Source organism: Erpetoichthys calabaricus, chromosome 6 (assembly GCF_900747795.2).
Source record: "Erpetoichthys calabaricus chromosome 6, fErpCal1.3, whole genome shotgun sequence".
Lineage (NCBI taxonomy): Eukaryota > Metazoa > Chordata > Cladistia > Polypteriformes > Polypteridae > Erpetoichthys > Erpetoichthys calabaricus.
Genome location: NC_041399.2, coordinates 54,747,692 through 54,765,065, shown reverse-complemented (window position 1 = coordinate 54,765,065; position 17,374 = coordinate 54,747,692). Strand labels below are relative to the sequence as shown.

Here is a 17,374-nt window from a genome sequence, read left to right as displayed (position 1 = left end):
GTGCGCATGTCTCGGGGAGGAGGGTTAGAGTTGGCCGGCGGGGCTCTGTCTTGCGTGCGTGTGTGCGTGCGTATCCCATGGTCGGGCGACTTGGTGGATTATATATAGAAAAGCAGCCGGAACCGAAAACAACAATGAAAAGTCAACATGGCTCAGAGGTGCATGTGGACTCTAGCAGAGACGAAAGCAACTGAGGCGGTGTTTGGTGAGGTGCTACGTGCCTCGAGAGCGAGGATGGACTCGGGAGGAGGGTTAGAGTTGGTGGGCGGGGCTCTGTCGTGCATATCCCATGGTCTTAGAGTTGGTGGGCGGGGCTCTGTGAGTTGGCAGGCGTGGCTCTGTCTTGCGTGCGTCTTGCTTGCCATGGTCTGGTCTCTGTCTTACGTGCCATGGTCGGCTGCTTAATGAATTGTTGGTGGGCGGGGCTCTGTGAGTTGGTGGGTGTGGCTCTGTCTTGCGTGCGTCTTTCTTGCCATGGACTTAGTGAATTATATATATAGATAATGAACTTCCAAAAAATATTTGGCCAAGGACTAAACAGCCTGAAAATTCCAAAATAACTAAGTTATGTAAAACAGATTTCATGTGCAAAAACAATTCATATGAAAATTATGTATGAAAAATGACATTTGAAGAAACTAAATTTGTATTTATTAATTGAATTCTGCACATTGTATTTTCTGCAATATAATGTAAACCAATAATACAATTGTTATAAAATTAAAGAGTATCACACACATTAATAGAGATCGGCTATCATCTTATGGTAAAATTACCTGAAAGATAATGATAAGCAATATTTTATGTACTTACTGTATTACTTTTATACTACATGTGTCATTAATTTGTGTTATTATAGAAGGTTTTGTTTTTTGGCAAGTCTTAATCAGTTAACTTTTATACAGTAAATTGTTCTAATGTGACATTATTTTTAAAATTAAGAAAAGATTTTGTATAAATTGTTAATTGAGTTGCTGCTGCAAATGAACTGTGTAAACATACAGTATAAATGAAAGCCACTGAAAAATTATATTTAAAAAGTTGGTGCAGATTTAAGATGATGGGGACTTGCATTCTCAGTTCATTTTTAGTTTGGTTTTGTGTGTTTTTCTAGTTTTTTGAGTACTAATTCGAATGTGTTGCTTCTTAGTCTCTGAGACAACACCTGCTATCACCTACTTCACTCAACTTGGCAATTACATTAAGAACATTTGGAAAAGAGAAGCACACAGAGAGAACGTCATCTCGGTATGGACTGGGTGTTTCTTTTAAAAGTCTGATTGAATCAGACAGAATTCATACCAAGCACTCAGCTGTTGCCAATGCCTGCTGTTGTTGTTTAGGGTGATGGGATCACTTCAAATACTATAATGAACTGTTGAAAATTTCTCCCAGATCCTCTTCAATAATGTGATGGCCTTCACTGCCAAGGACAGTTGGCTGTAATTAACTTCTTGGTTTGACAAGTCTAATAACTGAGCTACTGCATATTACCTTGTGCTCAGCTCCTTGACCTTAACTACCAGTAACATCACAGATAGTACTAACATCCATTTTATATATTACTGTTTCATTTATTACTCTCAGTGTTTTTTACATGTATGTGATAGAAGGTGTTATATTTACGATACCTTCATTGCTTAGCAGACGTTTTTATCCATAGTGAATTACAAAAGCGGTCAACATAACTGAGTAAACATCATTCTGGGGACTTTTTGGGTACAAGTGTTATAGGACAAAGGAATGATACTGATTACCACAAGTGAAGGGCTCAGAACAGAACATAAGCTAATTAAAATTCCAAGATTTACAAAACCTAATAGCTAATATCGCTTAGATAGAAATTCACCAAACACAAAAGTCTTCAAACGCTAATTAAACACATTGAGATAGTCAGAGTTTCGAAAGGAGGTTGGGAGCTTGTTCCACCAGCCAGAAGCTGCACGTGAAAAGATTCTGGAATAGGATTTGATGCCACACAGAGGTGACATCACCAGATATCACTGAACAGCAGACCTGAGTGGTCAAGAAAGAGCATAGGATCTCACAAATGTGTCCACATATAAATGTGCAGACCCACTGACTAATCTGTAGGCAGGCATCAGAGATTTGAAGACGTGCTGCTACAGGAAGTCATTCTCGTGATCTGAAGAGAGAGAGTTGCAGTAGTCCAGGTGTGACAAGGCAAGAGCTGGACCAGGAGTTGTGCTGTATATTCAGACAGATATGGTCTGATCATTTAGATATTGTGCAGAGCAAATCTGCAAGACCGAGACACCGTAGCAACATGGTTATTGAAAGACAGCTGGTCATCATGGTGTTCCTTCATCCTGGTTGCAATATAATTGAGGCATGCAGAGTTTCTAGCTCATATAGTGTTTATATGTTTAAAGGTATTATATATTTTATAGGTATTAATAGGCATTATATGTTTTCCTTTTTATTGTGGTCAAGTACAAAAAAATGAATTATGCTGCTTAAGTGGAATAAGACAACAAACCACTAGCATCTCCTTTTTCTTGTAAGTAGGATCTCCATGGTCATTGCATCCATTCCAAAGGATGTATATGTTCATGGACAGCCTAGCTTTAATACTGTTACTTAACACAAGCAGTGTCTGATGAAAGAAAGACTAGGAGATGATTTCCATAAGCAAAGATGTGATCATGGAAAGCAAAAGGTCAAGAATGTGACATTGAAAAATTTCGGAGAACCAAGAAACAAGATGTTACTCAGAAGTCGAAGGTAAAACAAAAGTCAAAAACCAGTAAGCAGTTCTAATGCTTGGGTCAACTTGGAAAGAAGCAAACTACACTACTGAAATTTTAATACATAGAGTATCCACCTATGTGTAGCATGTGGTGCATTTGTTACATAGTATTTATGGTGTCACTTCCATGACATCACCAGCATGAAGATTGAGCTCACATGATGCTTCCAGACTGTGTCGTGTAAAAAAAGAAAATCAAGGCAAAAATAAAAAAAAACTTCAGTCAAAGTGAAAAATAAATCTCATAAAACAGAATCATTTTGTAACAAAACCATAAATGCACAAAACTTACATACATGGCTCATCTGGCTCAGTGTTTAGGATTTTGTTGTAATAAACTTCACTCTTTTGCTTTCAGAGGTATATATGGGACAGATATGTATGAACAAGGTCATGGTGATAAAGACTGTTTCTTTTGGCTCTGTTTATATAGTTTATGACTTTACTGGCAAGAAAGAAACTGAAAGTCATGCAGTAAGTTAAAAAGAATGAGCTGGAAAGAGTCTGCCTCATCTCTATAAACCACTTTGCTTCTCGATATGGGGTGAACTTTCTCCCACTCTGTACTTGCCCTGTGGGACAGCATATTGCATGAATGATAAGATGCTCACTATGTCTCAGAGAGATGAAGTAAAGTTAGATCTTGCACCTTCAAGCACATCTCCACCCTGAAATTATGTGATTTTATGATATGTGTATTCGTTGTCTTTGATGTTAGCATATACTAATATCGATCTACTGCCACACTGGATGCAAATCATTCAAAACAAAGCACACACTTCAAGCTTACCAGACTTACTTTGCGATAATTTGTTATCCTTCTGTTCACACGTTCAAGTCGTTCACTGCACATTAAGACAAACTTGGTCTGAAGTTCTGCAGGGATGATATCATTTATTGAGCTCAGCCTACTACAGCTTTGCATGAACTGCTCATCCGTTTTAGCCAGTGTTTCAAGTATCTGTAATCAGAAAAGCAAACGTTTACATTAATTAAACTCCACACAAAACTCTATAGGCCATATTATTAAAACAGTACTAAGGTCTGGTGCTGTAATGAATAAGCAGAAAATATAATTATCTTGAGCTAGATAGATTGCTAAATTATGTCGTTAAAACTGCAAAAACATAAGGACATATTAATTCGGTCTTGCGTAAAACAATACTTTTGAGACCAACACCAGTCTATATGTAAAAGTCATGATTTTTACTAAAAGATATATTTTATCATATGCATGGTTTAAAGATAGACATTTGGGCTTGTTTCTCAACAATGAATACTTTTGTGTTTTTATGGAAAGTGGCACAAAAAAGGCATCATATAACATGGGCCCTGCACTAATTTGCTTCTATAAATGAAAGGTGAATGAGGGCAAAAAAATTATAATCTGATCTAAATCATCTTTACAAAAGTTCCAGAAAGAAAGCAGTATTAGTATTAACACTGCAAGAGTTAAAGGAATACAACAATCAAAAATGTTATTGTTTTTATATGTTACTTATGCCACATAGTTCGTATTTATGTCCAAGAAATATTTTAAATTTCATACTTTTGTGTACAATGGCCATTATAAAGTTTATCATAGAAAGTGATAGTAGATCATAATATTTTTTCTCAAATTAAAAAGAAAATGAAAGTGGCTATTAAAAAGCCAGATTTTATCTGCCATTATTTGAGTATCAAAAGTCTAAACTAAAAAAGTGGTAGAAGCATTTCCTAAAGTATGCCAAAAATGAAAAAAAAAGTGAAAATGTAAAAACTAGTAATACTAACACTTTCTCCACATATTTCATGAAGCTGGACAACACTAGACAAGAGGGCACTGACACAAGAAGGCAGCTAGAGTAAAGAATAATAGGAATCTACAGCTTAAACATAGATCTTTGACAGATAATGCACTGTAGAGTGGAAAAGAAGGGGTAAGGTTTAAGGAAAGCCACGCTGAGCATGGCTACTTCATTGATTACAATCATTATACAACATAACACATTCTCAAGTATTTTGCCTAGTAGGTGCCGTGTGGGGTTCTTCCATGTTCTGTTTGTGTAAGTTTGGGGTTTTCTCCTCAAGTACTCTGGTTTCCTCACACATCCCATAAACATGCATATTAATTTAGATGCTGATTCTAAATCGGCCCATTGCAAGTCTGGGCAGGTGTGTGGGTGCATGCGAGAGAGGGCTCTATGAAAGCCTATGAAAGACTGGGGTTGATTTCTGCTTTGGATCCAGTACTGCTGGGGTATATTCCAGTTCTCCCTAGACATGGGTCTAGATTAAGCAAGTGTGAGTGCATGTTACATTATATTATCCTTGAAGACTGCAAGGTTCTCCATGGGTTCTGTTTTCCTTCTACACTGCTACAGTTTAGTCAGATGTTTTTGTGATAGTGTGCCCTGTAATGGACTTGACGGTTCGTTCCTGTCCTGTACCTAGAGACACTTGGAAAGGCTCCAACTAATTGTAACTCTAGACTGAGAAAAATGAGAGGGGAATGCATAGATTTTACTGTATTTATATTAGATGATGACTTAATCATTATTTAGCTCATAGTCATTACATTATTGAATTACCCATGTGCCTTAGTAGGAAAAAGAAGGAGAGACAATGTATGGAATATTAAATTATGAATATAACAAGGAATTTCCTTTCTTGTTTTAAGTTGGGCCAAAATAAACAATGTTTTCTACTTGAATGCAAATTTAATTATACTGGTTTCAGTTCATTTGTTTGGTTATGAAAGTGGAAAAAATGCATATAAGATGACAAGGTTACTAAAGTCTAAAGCTCTGAAATTGTATACTGGTAGAATTTCTGTGAGAAGCACAGCCACACCAGTGACTAGTAAAATTATGCATTCAATCAGTCATTATATGTACAGAACATCATGTCCTTCATCAGAAAAACTTTTGGGGGTGATAGGTTCACTTTTTGAGGTGCTTTTGAACAAAATGATCATATATACAATACTTTGTGTGTTATTAGTTAAAAAGATTGTGTTGATCCATTATTATAATTTAGATAAAGACCAGACCATATTTTAAGACAAATGTATGTATAAATGTGGTTATTTCCAAGAAGTTCACATACTTTCTCTTACTCTGAAAATTGATTGAGGAACTTTACTTTGTTGTATGTGTGTAAAACATGGCTCACAATGGTTCTGCTTGTTTTGTAAATACCATAGGACTTCTTTCTATAAAAACAAGATATCGAAGCAGTGGACAGTATATCAGAGAATGGGTAGCATTTGTGCCTAACAATTCTTAAGTCTAAACTTAATTTTGACCATGCTTTGTTTCTGGGGGCAATTTACATATTCTTGTGTAGGAGTTCTTCAGTGAAGTTCCATTTTCATCCATAAACAAAGTACTTGGTTAGTTTAGCTCTCAATGACAGCTGCTAACTTTTTGTATTAAAAGGTGGAGAAGGCATTTCACTGTGCTATCCTCATTATTATCACTGTTTTACTTATAATTTTATATAGAAATTCTAATAAAAGGTTGTAAGATCTTCCTCAACATCTCTGGAACAACATCTCCACAAGGCACAGGTGTTGTTCCTATACTCTATACTATCAGCTTCAGAGGATCTGACAGCAATTGTTTTGCTATCAAGTTTGAAGATTATACCTCTTTGACTGGCACTTCTAACAATGTGGCACATTTTGAGGAAGAGGCCAAGGGGATGCAGCGGTGGTGCAGAAATTTCAAGTAAATGTGATGACAACAAAAGAGCTGCTAGCTGACTTTAGGAAGAATTCTGAACCAGTAAAACTATTGGTCCTCATAGGAGAACAAGTCAGGAGAGTTAGCAGCTTTAAGTACATGCGAACTATAGAGAATAATAGCTTGAACTTTAATGCAAACATGCAAAAAATCTTTTAAAATGTCAACAGCACAGCTGTTTATTAAGAAGACTGAGGAAAATGAATATTTCATCCAGCATCTTGCAAATTATTATACATTTCATACTGAGGGCATACTGACTTTTTCATTCCTGGCCTGTTTGGGGACTGTCTGTGACCAACAAAAATACATTTAGATAAATAATCCAACTGGGACCTGCTCTCTCTGAACAAGAACTGTATAACAAAAAAGCATAAAGCGGGTATGATTATAAAGGAACAGACGCACTGCTTGAATAGTTGTTTCCAAGTTTTGTCTTCTGTTTGGTGATACTTAGTGCCAAAATTTTAAACAAACGGAATTAGAAATAGTTTTATACTGACTGTAATAAAACTTTTAAATAGGCCCAATTCAATTTTGTGAAATAAGTAACTCTTATAGAAGTGTACATAAACATGTTATTAATGTTTACTTTATGTATGTATGCATTTAGGAATGTGTATATTGCTCACTGGATCAAAGCAAATTTCTGCTTGTGGACAATAAAGGTAAATTAACTAAACCAGACATGAATGCTGAAAAGAACAAATGGCTCTTGATCACTAATAACTGTATGTCCAGTTTTATCCAATATTTATTGTTTATCCTTCTGTTTAAACATCAACCTCACATTACATGGTTAAATTTGTAATCTATTATCCACCAACATCACTTTTCCCAAAGCATTCCTCATTCAGCATGGGGTCACAGGGAGACGAAGTCTATGCTGAGACCAATGCAGGAACTGACCTTTGGTGGGACACTCATTTGTTTAGCTCATTTTCAATGAGAACTTTGCCTCCAAACACTGCTTACAGGCATTTTTTTTATTTTACATTTGTTTTCTCCAGTCAGGATGCAGAAATAAAACTTGTTTTTGCCTCACCACATATACAATATAAAAAATTAAAGCTTCACTAATTTCCTAAGGGAAATATAAATTACCTAAAATATTTGTAGCTGTATTTTTCAATTTCTTTTAATTTGCTTGCTACAAATCAAAGCTCGGCTAAAGAAAAGGATACAAATTCAGCCCAATAGCCATCTTGTATTCATGACTTCTTTTAGCAACACTGTACCTTTGCAGTTAGGCTAAAAAAGCCCTTGGGTTCAGCCATTTTTTCGAGTACATGGCACTTGATCCCAGCGGTGCTGTCGTATTCATACACAACTCCGTATTCCAGATGAACATTGTCAACTGTCAGGCTCACATGGTCCTTTTTTCCATCTATTATTGCAATAGTGCTGAATTTGTCGATCACTTCTAGGAAGAAAGAAGGAAACACTGAAGAAGCATGTTTGGATTTTTACATTGGATGTCAATACAAATCTCTATTCATTTCTAACATGGGACATAGTTTAAAAGAATTGGAAAATGCATAGGTAAGCACTATTCCTTTATATGTTAAAATAAGTAGTATTTCTGAAATAAACAGGAATACTGTGTAAAATCACCAGTGTGCTGCAGAGGTCATTGTACTGATGTATGTGTTACCCCTCTATCTGTATTTATTTTGAAAGCCCTTGTTTTTGTTTTACTGCTTCTAGTAACTTTTGTTGTAAAATTTTAAGTAGAACTCTTTAAAGAGAATAAAGACAATTTTTTTGTTACTGAAATGTTTTGACCATTTTTATTTTAACCATTTTAGAATCGGAATCAAGAGTCAACAAGAAACTAAAATGATAAGCAGAACTTGAATCAGATTCCAATAAATTCTAAATGATACCCAACTTAAGTGATGAGCTTGGTCTTATTCAGCATAGGGTATACCTCTGCGTTGGTGTTGACTGCCTGATCTGGGAATGTTGATCTGTGTTGTTTGAAAACTTTCCTTGCTGTAGGGTTGACCTTATGAGGAGGTTTCTTTATCAGTCCCAGTTGTTTACAAAAGCAAGAATGGAAAACAAAATAGTTTGTTACCTACATTGCAGCCTGCTAGCAAGTTTTTGCTGGAATACCAGCTCAGAGAGAAGTATCGTAATTACATATTTCCCTACTTTGTTGTTGTCTCCTGTTTAGCTGTAATATCTGATGTAGGAGCTCCAAGTTTTTTAATGGAAACTTTCACAGCCAGAGATTTCCTACTGTTGTTGCAGCAAAATAATAGCATTTGGAAGAACATCTGTCCCACACAATTCAATTATGAAGGGGTGTACGTTGCATATACCATACATATTACATACCTCAGGGGCTAGACATAAAAAGCCCTATACTTTTCTAAGGAATTGCACTTTTTTATGTTTATAGGTCTCAATGTTGTCTATAAGAAAAGGGGGGGTGAATTCAATGTTGCCCTTTGACAGGCGGGATTAAGTGAGGATCATATTATGACTTGGCACCAGTGAACGAAAGACTATAGTAGTGATAGGTCACTAAAATAACGTGGCCCCTATAACGGAGGAAAACAGTACCGCATATTGATTTGCAACAGTTTGGTGTATTTTATTATTTTCTATTTTTATTTTAGGAGGGGTGTTGCCCTAGTGACCTCTATACATGAGGCCTCACTGCTGTGTTAACTGATGCTTAAAAACTAGGTCTTGTGTGAGTTAGTGCTGTGGTGTATGTATTGCAATGAACTGTCACGCAGTCCAGGCTTGGTTATGGCATTGTATACTGTGATGCCAGGATAGGCCCTACTTCCCGCAAGTGGATATGGACATGGGAAAATTGAATTAATGGATTTTAACATGCTGTGCATATATTGGTCAAAAAGCTTATCACTCATAATGATATTAAATATTATTAAGTCATACAAGGGAATAAACAGACCCCAACAAAGCAAAGGAAACTGGTACCTTCTACTTTACATTCAAAAACATCACCACAGTCATCCCCAGCGGGTTTCAGATTTGCTTTCTGCAGATCTTCTTGAGCACTTTCAATGCTGTTGTAAACCCATTTTATAGAATCTTGCTAAAAAAAACACATATAAGTAAGTTGGAATAGAGTTTCTCAGTTTGAAGATGTAGTTTACAAGAAATTGCATAAAAGAAAATGTATCAGAGATCAGTTTAACAGTTTGAATATCCTCAGTAAACAACTCCTATTTTAGTATTTACTTGATGGAAATAGGTGACTGATTTATTAATTACAAAGTAGTTGATTGGATTTGGTTCTGTTTAACAGGACAAGCACTGACTCCCAACAATGCAGAACTATGTATGTAACATAAAAAAATTGAAGGATGTGAATGTTCATGTTCATAAAAAAAAGAAAAGAAAACAGATTCTAGCTCACAGAGGCAGAGAGACAATAAAACAGTATCTCAAATCTGATTCCATATTTTACATTCAATGAAAGTCACAGGAAATCAGAAGCATATAGTTCATGTTTGTCTCAAGACAGGAAAAATAGTAAACAGGTCTAAGGAAAGCAGAAAAATAATTCACAGAATCAGTTTGGACATTCAAGAAAGAGCTATAGCATCATTTCTTTAAGTAAGTAGACATCAGGATGTTACCAGCTTATAATGAAACTAGAGACAGAAGCAAATGAGCTTTGGTTGAAGGCACATTTACTGATTGCAGGAATGTTTCAAGAAAGGGCATAGACATCCCCTGAAGAGCTTTTTGGGTGCATAGTGACAGGTAAAATGTTGGGTGACTGAATAGTTGAGTGGATTTAAGAAGTTTCAGGGAACTCGGTTCTTGTGTGGACCCTAAGTGAATGCCACAGACATTAAAGCACATGCAGTGTTTAAATGGTGTTTAAAATCCTAAAAGATGGGTTGTCCTCATGTTCTCCTCTTTCATCATTGACATCAAACACTGTAGAAGTATATTTGGCTCATTCTGTGTATTTCGATAATAAATGTATGGTATACTATAACCATCAGAAGTTATTTTATAAATTCACCTTAATGAAGAAAGAGTATATGCAAGTCAACAATTGCACATAAATATAAAAGTATTCATTTCCAAAGAAAAAGTTGGCACGATGCTTTTCCGTCCAGTAATTCTCAATAACACAGTATCTTCTTATATAATACGCGACTGTGGCTGTCTGTTTGTCTGTCCAGGATTTTAAATCACTTGTAGCTCGCAAACTGTTTGACCAATTGACCTGAAATTTGGTACACATATACTACGTGACGTCTACTATCCGCTTTCGTGGTGACGATTGACCTCCAAGGTTATTCCTCTTTTTATTTTTATTTTATTGTATTGTAAAATCAACTCTCGGCAGTGGCCAGCAGGGTGGCTGTGCGGTGCATGCATACAGGCACCATTCTCATTCCCTACCACTTTCTCCGTCACCTCCCCTAAATCATTCTTAAAGCAGATTGCAACACAAACACTGACTTAATCAGTTTTAATGCGAAAAGATGCCGACGAAAGAAGAGAAGAAGGAGGTCTCGAGGGTGGAGAAAAGAAGAGCTGCTCAGGAAACAGCAAGCACATCAACCTCTGAGCAAACAAATGTACAGAGAAAGGATGAAAACTAGGAATGCTCAAGTCAAGTGTATTCACTGCACGTTATTGTGCAGTGTGCCGTTACTGGTGAAATCATAATTTGTGCAACCATCTGTTTAACCATCTTTACATGCAGAGAAAATGCCAAATACTAACATGTCACCAAATAAAGTTGGTAATATCTGACATTTGTCTCCTTTGGCACTGTCTTCCTTTCATTTCGAATGTTTAATAATTAAAACTAATTCTAACAACGTTGATTTGCACAAATTATTACATTTTAAATAAACATTTAAAATGGCCTTGTAATGATTCTGCTGTAAGTCTCAAAAAATGATCCAGTGAATAATCAATGCACTTATGTTTGCTTCAAAACTAATGAAAGTTACTCCTAGTGTAGAGATAGAAATGTAACCGCCAGACAGGAGGAAAGATGGAAACTATCATGTGGCAGGCTGCTGCTAAAAACATCTTAATGTCACTTTAAAAATTATAGCTCATAAAACACATAAACAGGAAAACAATACTTCTTAATTTCAAAATATGTACAGAAACTATTCTCTATGGCGGCACGGTGGCGCAGTGGTAGCGCTGCTGCCTTGCAGTCAGGAGACCCGGGTTCTCTTCTCGGGTCCTCCCTGAGTGGATTTTGCATGTTCTCCCCGTGTCTGCGTGGGTTTCCTCCAGGCGCTCCGGTTTCCTCCCACAGTCCAAAGACATGCAGGTTAGGTGGATTGGCGATTCTAAATTGGCCCTAGTGTGTGCTTGGTGTGTGGGTGTGTTTGTGTGTGTGTCCTGCGGTGGGTTGGCACCCTGCCCAGGATTGGTTCCTGCCTTGTGCCCAGTGTTGGCTGGGTTTGGCTCCAGCAGACCCCTTTGACCCTGTGTTCAGATTCAGCGGGTTGGAAAATGGATGGATGGACTATTCTCTACACCTAGGAATTTGGCTGAGAAAAGCTTCTAGCCATTGCTGACCCTTTGCTTTCCTGATAGATCTCTTGCCTGTTTTAACAACTTTTTTCTTGTCATTCCATTCAACTTGGTTGCATCAAAGTGCTACTTTAACACTAGGTTACGAGTAGCCAGGCTGTCCCATCAGTGAAGGTACATTGAAGGAAAGTGACAAGGAGAAATGGTCAAACAGATAGAGGTCAAAACCAGGAGATCATGTTAACCAAATTAGTAAAATACAAAATACAAGATGGGAATCAGAAACCAAGGAAAATGAACACAAAGTCAAATACCAGGGGGATCATGTATAAACGGTGCGTACGCACAGAAATGTTGTGTACGAACGTTTCCACACTCAAATTATAATGTATAAAACCTAAACTTGGCGTAAAGCCATGCACTTTTCCACAGTACCTCATACCCTGGCGTACGCAAGTTCTCCGCTCGGTTTTGCAGACTGCCGGCATCCAGCGTCAAAGCAGTGCTACTGTTCCTGTGTGGTTACCCTTTCTTTCTTAGATCCACATTCCTGACGTGGCTTTATAAATACACTGAAATTAACTGCATATTGTTTATTAGTGTATCTGTGTATTAGTGTATGCATCTGATTGTAATTAACCTGTAACAATATAATGGTCCAGGGAATAGCCATAGTATTCCAAATACCATAACTGCTTTAGCATTGTTACTCTCACTGCACTTTCTTTTTCTTCTTTCAGCTGCTCCCATTAAAGGTTGCCACAGCGGATCATCTTTTTCCATATTACTCTCACTGCACCATTTGGAGTATTTATATCACTGTATCTGAGTGGGGAATCACAGCTGTACAGCAGCTGATCAGAAAGAGAATTATCGGTATACAGCATCAAGCACACGCTGCCTCAGCCACGGCAAAACGTTTCAGAGCCTTTCCTGTACGGACCACGCGGTTCAGAAACAGTTTCATCCCAAGATCTTTAAACGCACTCAATCAGTCCGTCAAGTGCCCCTTGTAGAACTGTTTGTAGTTATAAGTACAATTACCTCACTGTAAACTTGCACTACAGTTATAATATTGCACAGCCTGCGCCACTTTATAAAGCGCGTATTTACATATGATGACGATATAATTTTTTAAGATGAAATGCAGCAAAATATGTTGATTATATTATACAGATAAAACTTTAACTTCATTTAAATAATCTGTATTGTTAATAATTAACACTAGAATTACCAGAGTCTACGAAAAAACTCGTAGATCTGCCCACCTTAAAACCATTCGCACCTCTCCACCAGCGTCCTTTGTCCTCTAAATGTGCCGATAAAAACAAGCGGCAAGCAGCTGGCTATTCCATCCCCCCACCAACTTAGAACGTGCACGAGCATCTCCCAGCTCATGCCTTTATTGATTATCTGGGAGTGAAGTAGAGTTTCAGAGTGGAAATAATAGATCGTTATTTCATGTGTGTTCCGTTTCTACAGTAATCGGTGTAAACACATTGTTAAAACAGAAACTTTTTCATATTTTAGTAATAAATGTTACAAAATGTAGGCATAAATTATAGAATGTGTGAAGCAGCATGAAGTCCAAACATCAAATAAACACTTTCACAAAAGGTTCAAGAACAATACAACAGCTTCCGTGGTGTAGCGGTAAGATTTGCTGTCTCAGAGCGTCGCAGGCTTACTGTCCCTCAAAGACCTGAGTTCAATTCCCCGTTGAGGAGAAAGTGTTCTTTTTTTTCTTTTCTTTTTAACCTCAAACGGACATAAAATTTATAAATTGGTATGTACTGTCAGTTAATGAGATCGTTATATTTTCATGTGGGATGCTCCTTTTAAAATATTTTTTAACAATTGAGACTGCAATTAACATGAACAACTGTCCTTAGAACTGTTATTTTTAAGATCCATAACACACAGACAGACAGAGCACTGCGTAGTAGAGAGACAGACAGGCACATGTACTGAAAGAAAAAAAAAAAGATCAACATGTGCGTTGATCCTGCTGCACTGAATAAGCTCACGTGCTCTATCATCCCCCCCCCCCCCCCAATCTGACTTTAAGTAACAGCGCAAGTACAGATGCAAACCAAGTGTATGTGTATACTGTATAATATTAACAAAAAGAGCAGCTTACTACTGAAAACAGCAAATATAGGAGGGAGTGGGGATCGAACTGGGGACTCTTGATCACATTTGGTTTGCGTCTGTACTTGCGCAGTTACTTAGAGTCAGATGGGGGTGGGGGGGAAGGGGAAGGGATGTTAGAGCATGTGAGCTTATTCAGTGCTGCAGGATCAACGTACATGTTGATCTTTTTTTTCTTTCAGTAATAGCGCCAATATAAATCCACACCCAATCTGACGCTGTTCGTTTTCAAATAATATTGCATTAGTGTGATGATCACATATATTGTCTCTTTCTTTCAGGTGTGTAATAGGAACCACAGCATAGAGAGAACCGTGTACATTGTAACAGGTACACACGTAAATGTAGGAAAGACGATCCTTGCGTGTATGTGAACAGTTAACATTTGAATCTGATGATTGCATATAGCGCTGAACTTACTGCTCTGTACAATTCTATCCTCTGCATGTCCTGGAGTACAAAAGAAACAGCATACAGCAACATGTGGGGACTGGCAAGATCGGGGAAAAAAAAACACGCAGTCACTGATTACAAACCGCAAGATGTTATGTGAATGAATATGAATAATATGAATAATGTTGCATCCGTGCCACAAAGTTTTCTGAAATGTACTATACAGGTCATAAAACGAATAATTCCAAATATCATATATACCTATGTCTGTGTTTTTTTGTTTTTTTTGACATCATACACCATAAGCTGCGCACTAATTCAGCATGAGCAGGAACACTCAATAAAACTGAATAAAAAAAAATCAAGTGAGGGTGAGTTACGAAGAAGGCAGATTCGCCAGCGTTTGTGTGTCAGCTTTTATCCCTTCAGATGAGAAAATGTCCAGTTCCATTGTCTCAAAACACCACTCACATCTCCAGTTATTCCATTTCAAATGAAAAATAACAGCGTCAGATTCTTGGTTGGGGGGCGGGCGGTAGTATGTATCGTGATCGTTATTTATTATTTGTTATAATATTAACAAAAGGACCAGCTCACTACTGAAAACGGCAAATATAGGAGTGAGTGGGGATCGAACCGGGGACTCTTGATTACAAGTCAGCAAATCTTACCGCTATGCCAATGAAGCTGTTGTCTATTCCTTGAATCTTTAGTGAAAGTGTTTACTTGATCTTTGGATTTCAGGCTTCATACATTATATAGTTTATGCCTACATTTTGTCATTTACTACTAAAATATGAAAAACATTTCTGTTTTAAAAATGTGTTTACACAGATTACTGTAGAAACTTAACACACATGAAATGTGTGTGTTCCAAATAGCGATCTATTATTTCCACTCTAAAACTCCAGCACTTCAGTCACTCCCAGATAATCAAACAAGGCATGAGCTGGGAAAACTTAGTGAACGTTCTGCGGCGGTGGGGGATGGAATAGCCGGCTGCTTGCTGCTCCTGTTAATCGGCACATTTAGAAGACAAAAGAGAGGTGAGAACATTTTTAAGGTGGGCCGGATCTACGAGTTTTTTCGTAGACTCTTAATTCTAGTGTTAAACATGTGAGGACACGGTGCCGCAGCGCTAGCTAGTTCACGGATTGTTCCTACCTCGTGCTGTATTCTTGCTGGGCTGACACGACACTGGAAGGACAGATGGATAAAATAATTAAACACGTACTACAAAGATATTTCAATGTACCTTAAAAGTTTTGAAGAATTGTCGTTCTAAGCTTACAGATGGCTTAACGTCTATTACAGAGCTGATTGTTTGGCGATTGGGTATTTGGAGAAAGAAATGTAAGGACAGGAATTGGAGGTTAGTACATTTGAAAGAGACAGTACTGCTGCAATAAATTATTTAATCAAAGGTCATGCATGGCACAGCAAGCATCTTGCATGAGACATGAATAATCACTGCGCCACCGTGTTCCCATGTTTAATAACATGCTTCCATTCCTATCATCATGAAAAAGATATCACGTATACATCTCAGTATTTTAATTATTCAGAGAGCTGAAATATTACGAATGTAATGGATTCTGTGTCCTGTCAGAGGAAGAGAAAGCCCGGAAGCACGTAGTGATTCACACACATAGAGCACATAGAGGTTCAAATACAAAACAAAGCATTTAACATGCTACTTTAGTTACGATGGGATTTGAGAAACTACTAAATTAAACGATTTTAAGATGAGGTTTATGATGTTCTACTTTAATGACAAAATAAACTACATGATTAATGTGAAAATTCCGAGATTAAAGTTGACAATTCGAGCTTTTTTCCCCACTGTGTGCCTATTTTTTTTTCTCTGTACCTTAATGAGCTCTCATAAGACACTCAGACGGTGGGCTACGACTCGCCTTTTCACGGCGACTTTGATATATGACAACTTCTTTTTTATTTCGGACACTGTGTGACTTTGTGAACTTGAGCTTTCGAGTTTCTTCAACACTATACGTCACTCGATCAACTTCCTTTTTTTGATTATATCACTGTTTAAACCAACGAATAGTAAGTTTTTCCTTGCCTCCACTTGGTATTCGCTGAAATTCTTCTATTTTCCCCCGTGCTTCTCCCATTGTCTTTTCACAGAACGCTGAGCTTAAGGGCTATTTATATTGATTTGCATATTCAAAGAGGCGTAATTCTGGGAGGAGTTGGGGTGAGGCAGCAGGCGCATGCACGTGCGTTACTTTTCACGCTGATCGAGATTTATGTAGCGGAAGAACATGAAAGTTGGCGAATGCATACATTTATGCATCTGGATTTTTCTGTGCGTACGCACATTCCCGCTTTTGTGCTTACACCATGTTATAGTGTGAGTTCTATGCACGGCGTTATACATGAGGCCCCAGGAGATCAAACATAAATAAATCACAAGGACAAGGCCTAGAAAGATTTTCAGGATTCTAGAGTTGGATGCAATGTCATTTTTGGATGACCTTTAAACCCATTACCAATTAAGATGTCAGCAGAACCTTGTCTCCAGCAGAATGTTGGGATTGCTCCTATGAATATGGGGAGAACTAAACACAAAATAGCCATGCCCCTTGGTTTCCAAGATGACATTGAGGGAAACAGAAGCAAATGATCAGCTTAAAAATGAGGTGTTAAACTAGAAACTGATAGAATTTTCAGAAGTGTGAGGAAAAAAAAGATAAAAATCACCAGATTTGCTGGTCTACTTTGCCCCTAATGTTTCTCAATAAACCACAATGCTAAAAACACTTAGACAATACAGACAAAATGACATGTGGGAAACCGAAACAATTAA

At 37.4% G+C, this 17,374-nt stretch overlaps 1 protein-coding gene across 1 annotated transcript in view; it reads right to left on the bottom strand.

Annotated features, from left to right (window-relative positions):
- Positions 1–17,374, bottom strand: part of prex2 (phosphatidylinositol-3,4,5-trisphosphate-dependent Rac exchange factor 2) — a 547,559-nt gene that overhangs the window by 200,904 nt on the left and 329,281 nt on the right. The window contains 3 exon segments of the mRNA XM_028803602.2: positions 3,570–3,731; positions 7,734–7,918; positions 9,454–9,571. Coding sequence (XP_028659435.2) covers positions 3,570–3,731; positions 7,734–7,918; positions 9,454–9,571 — 465 coding nt within the window.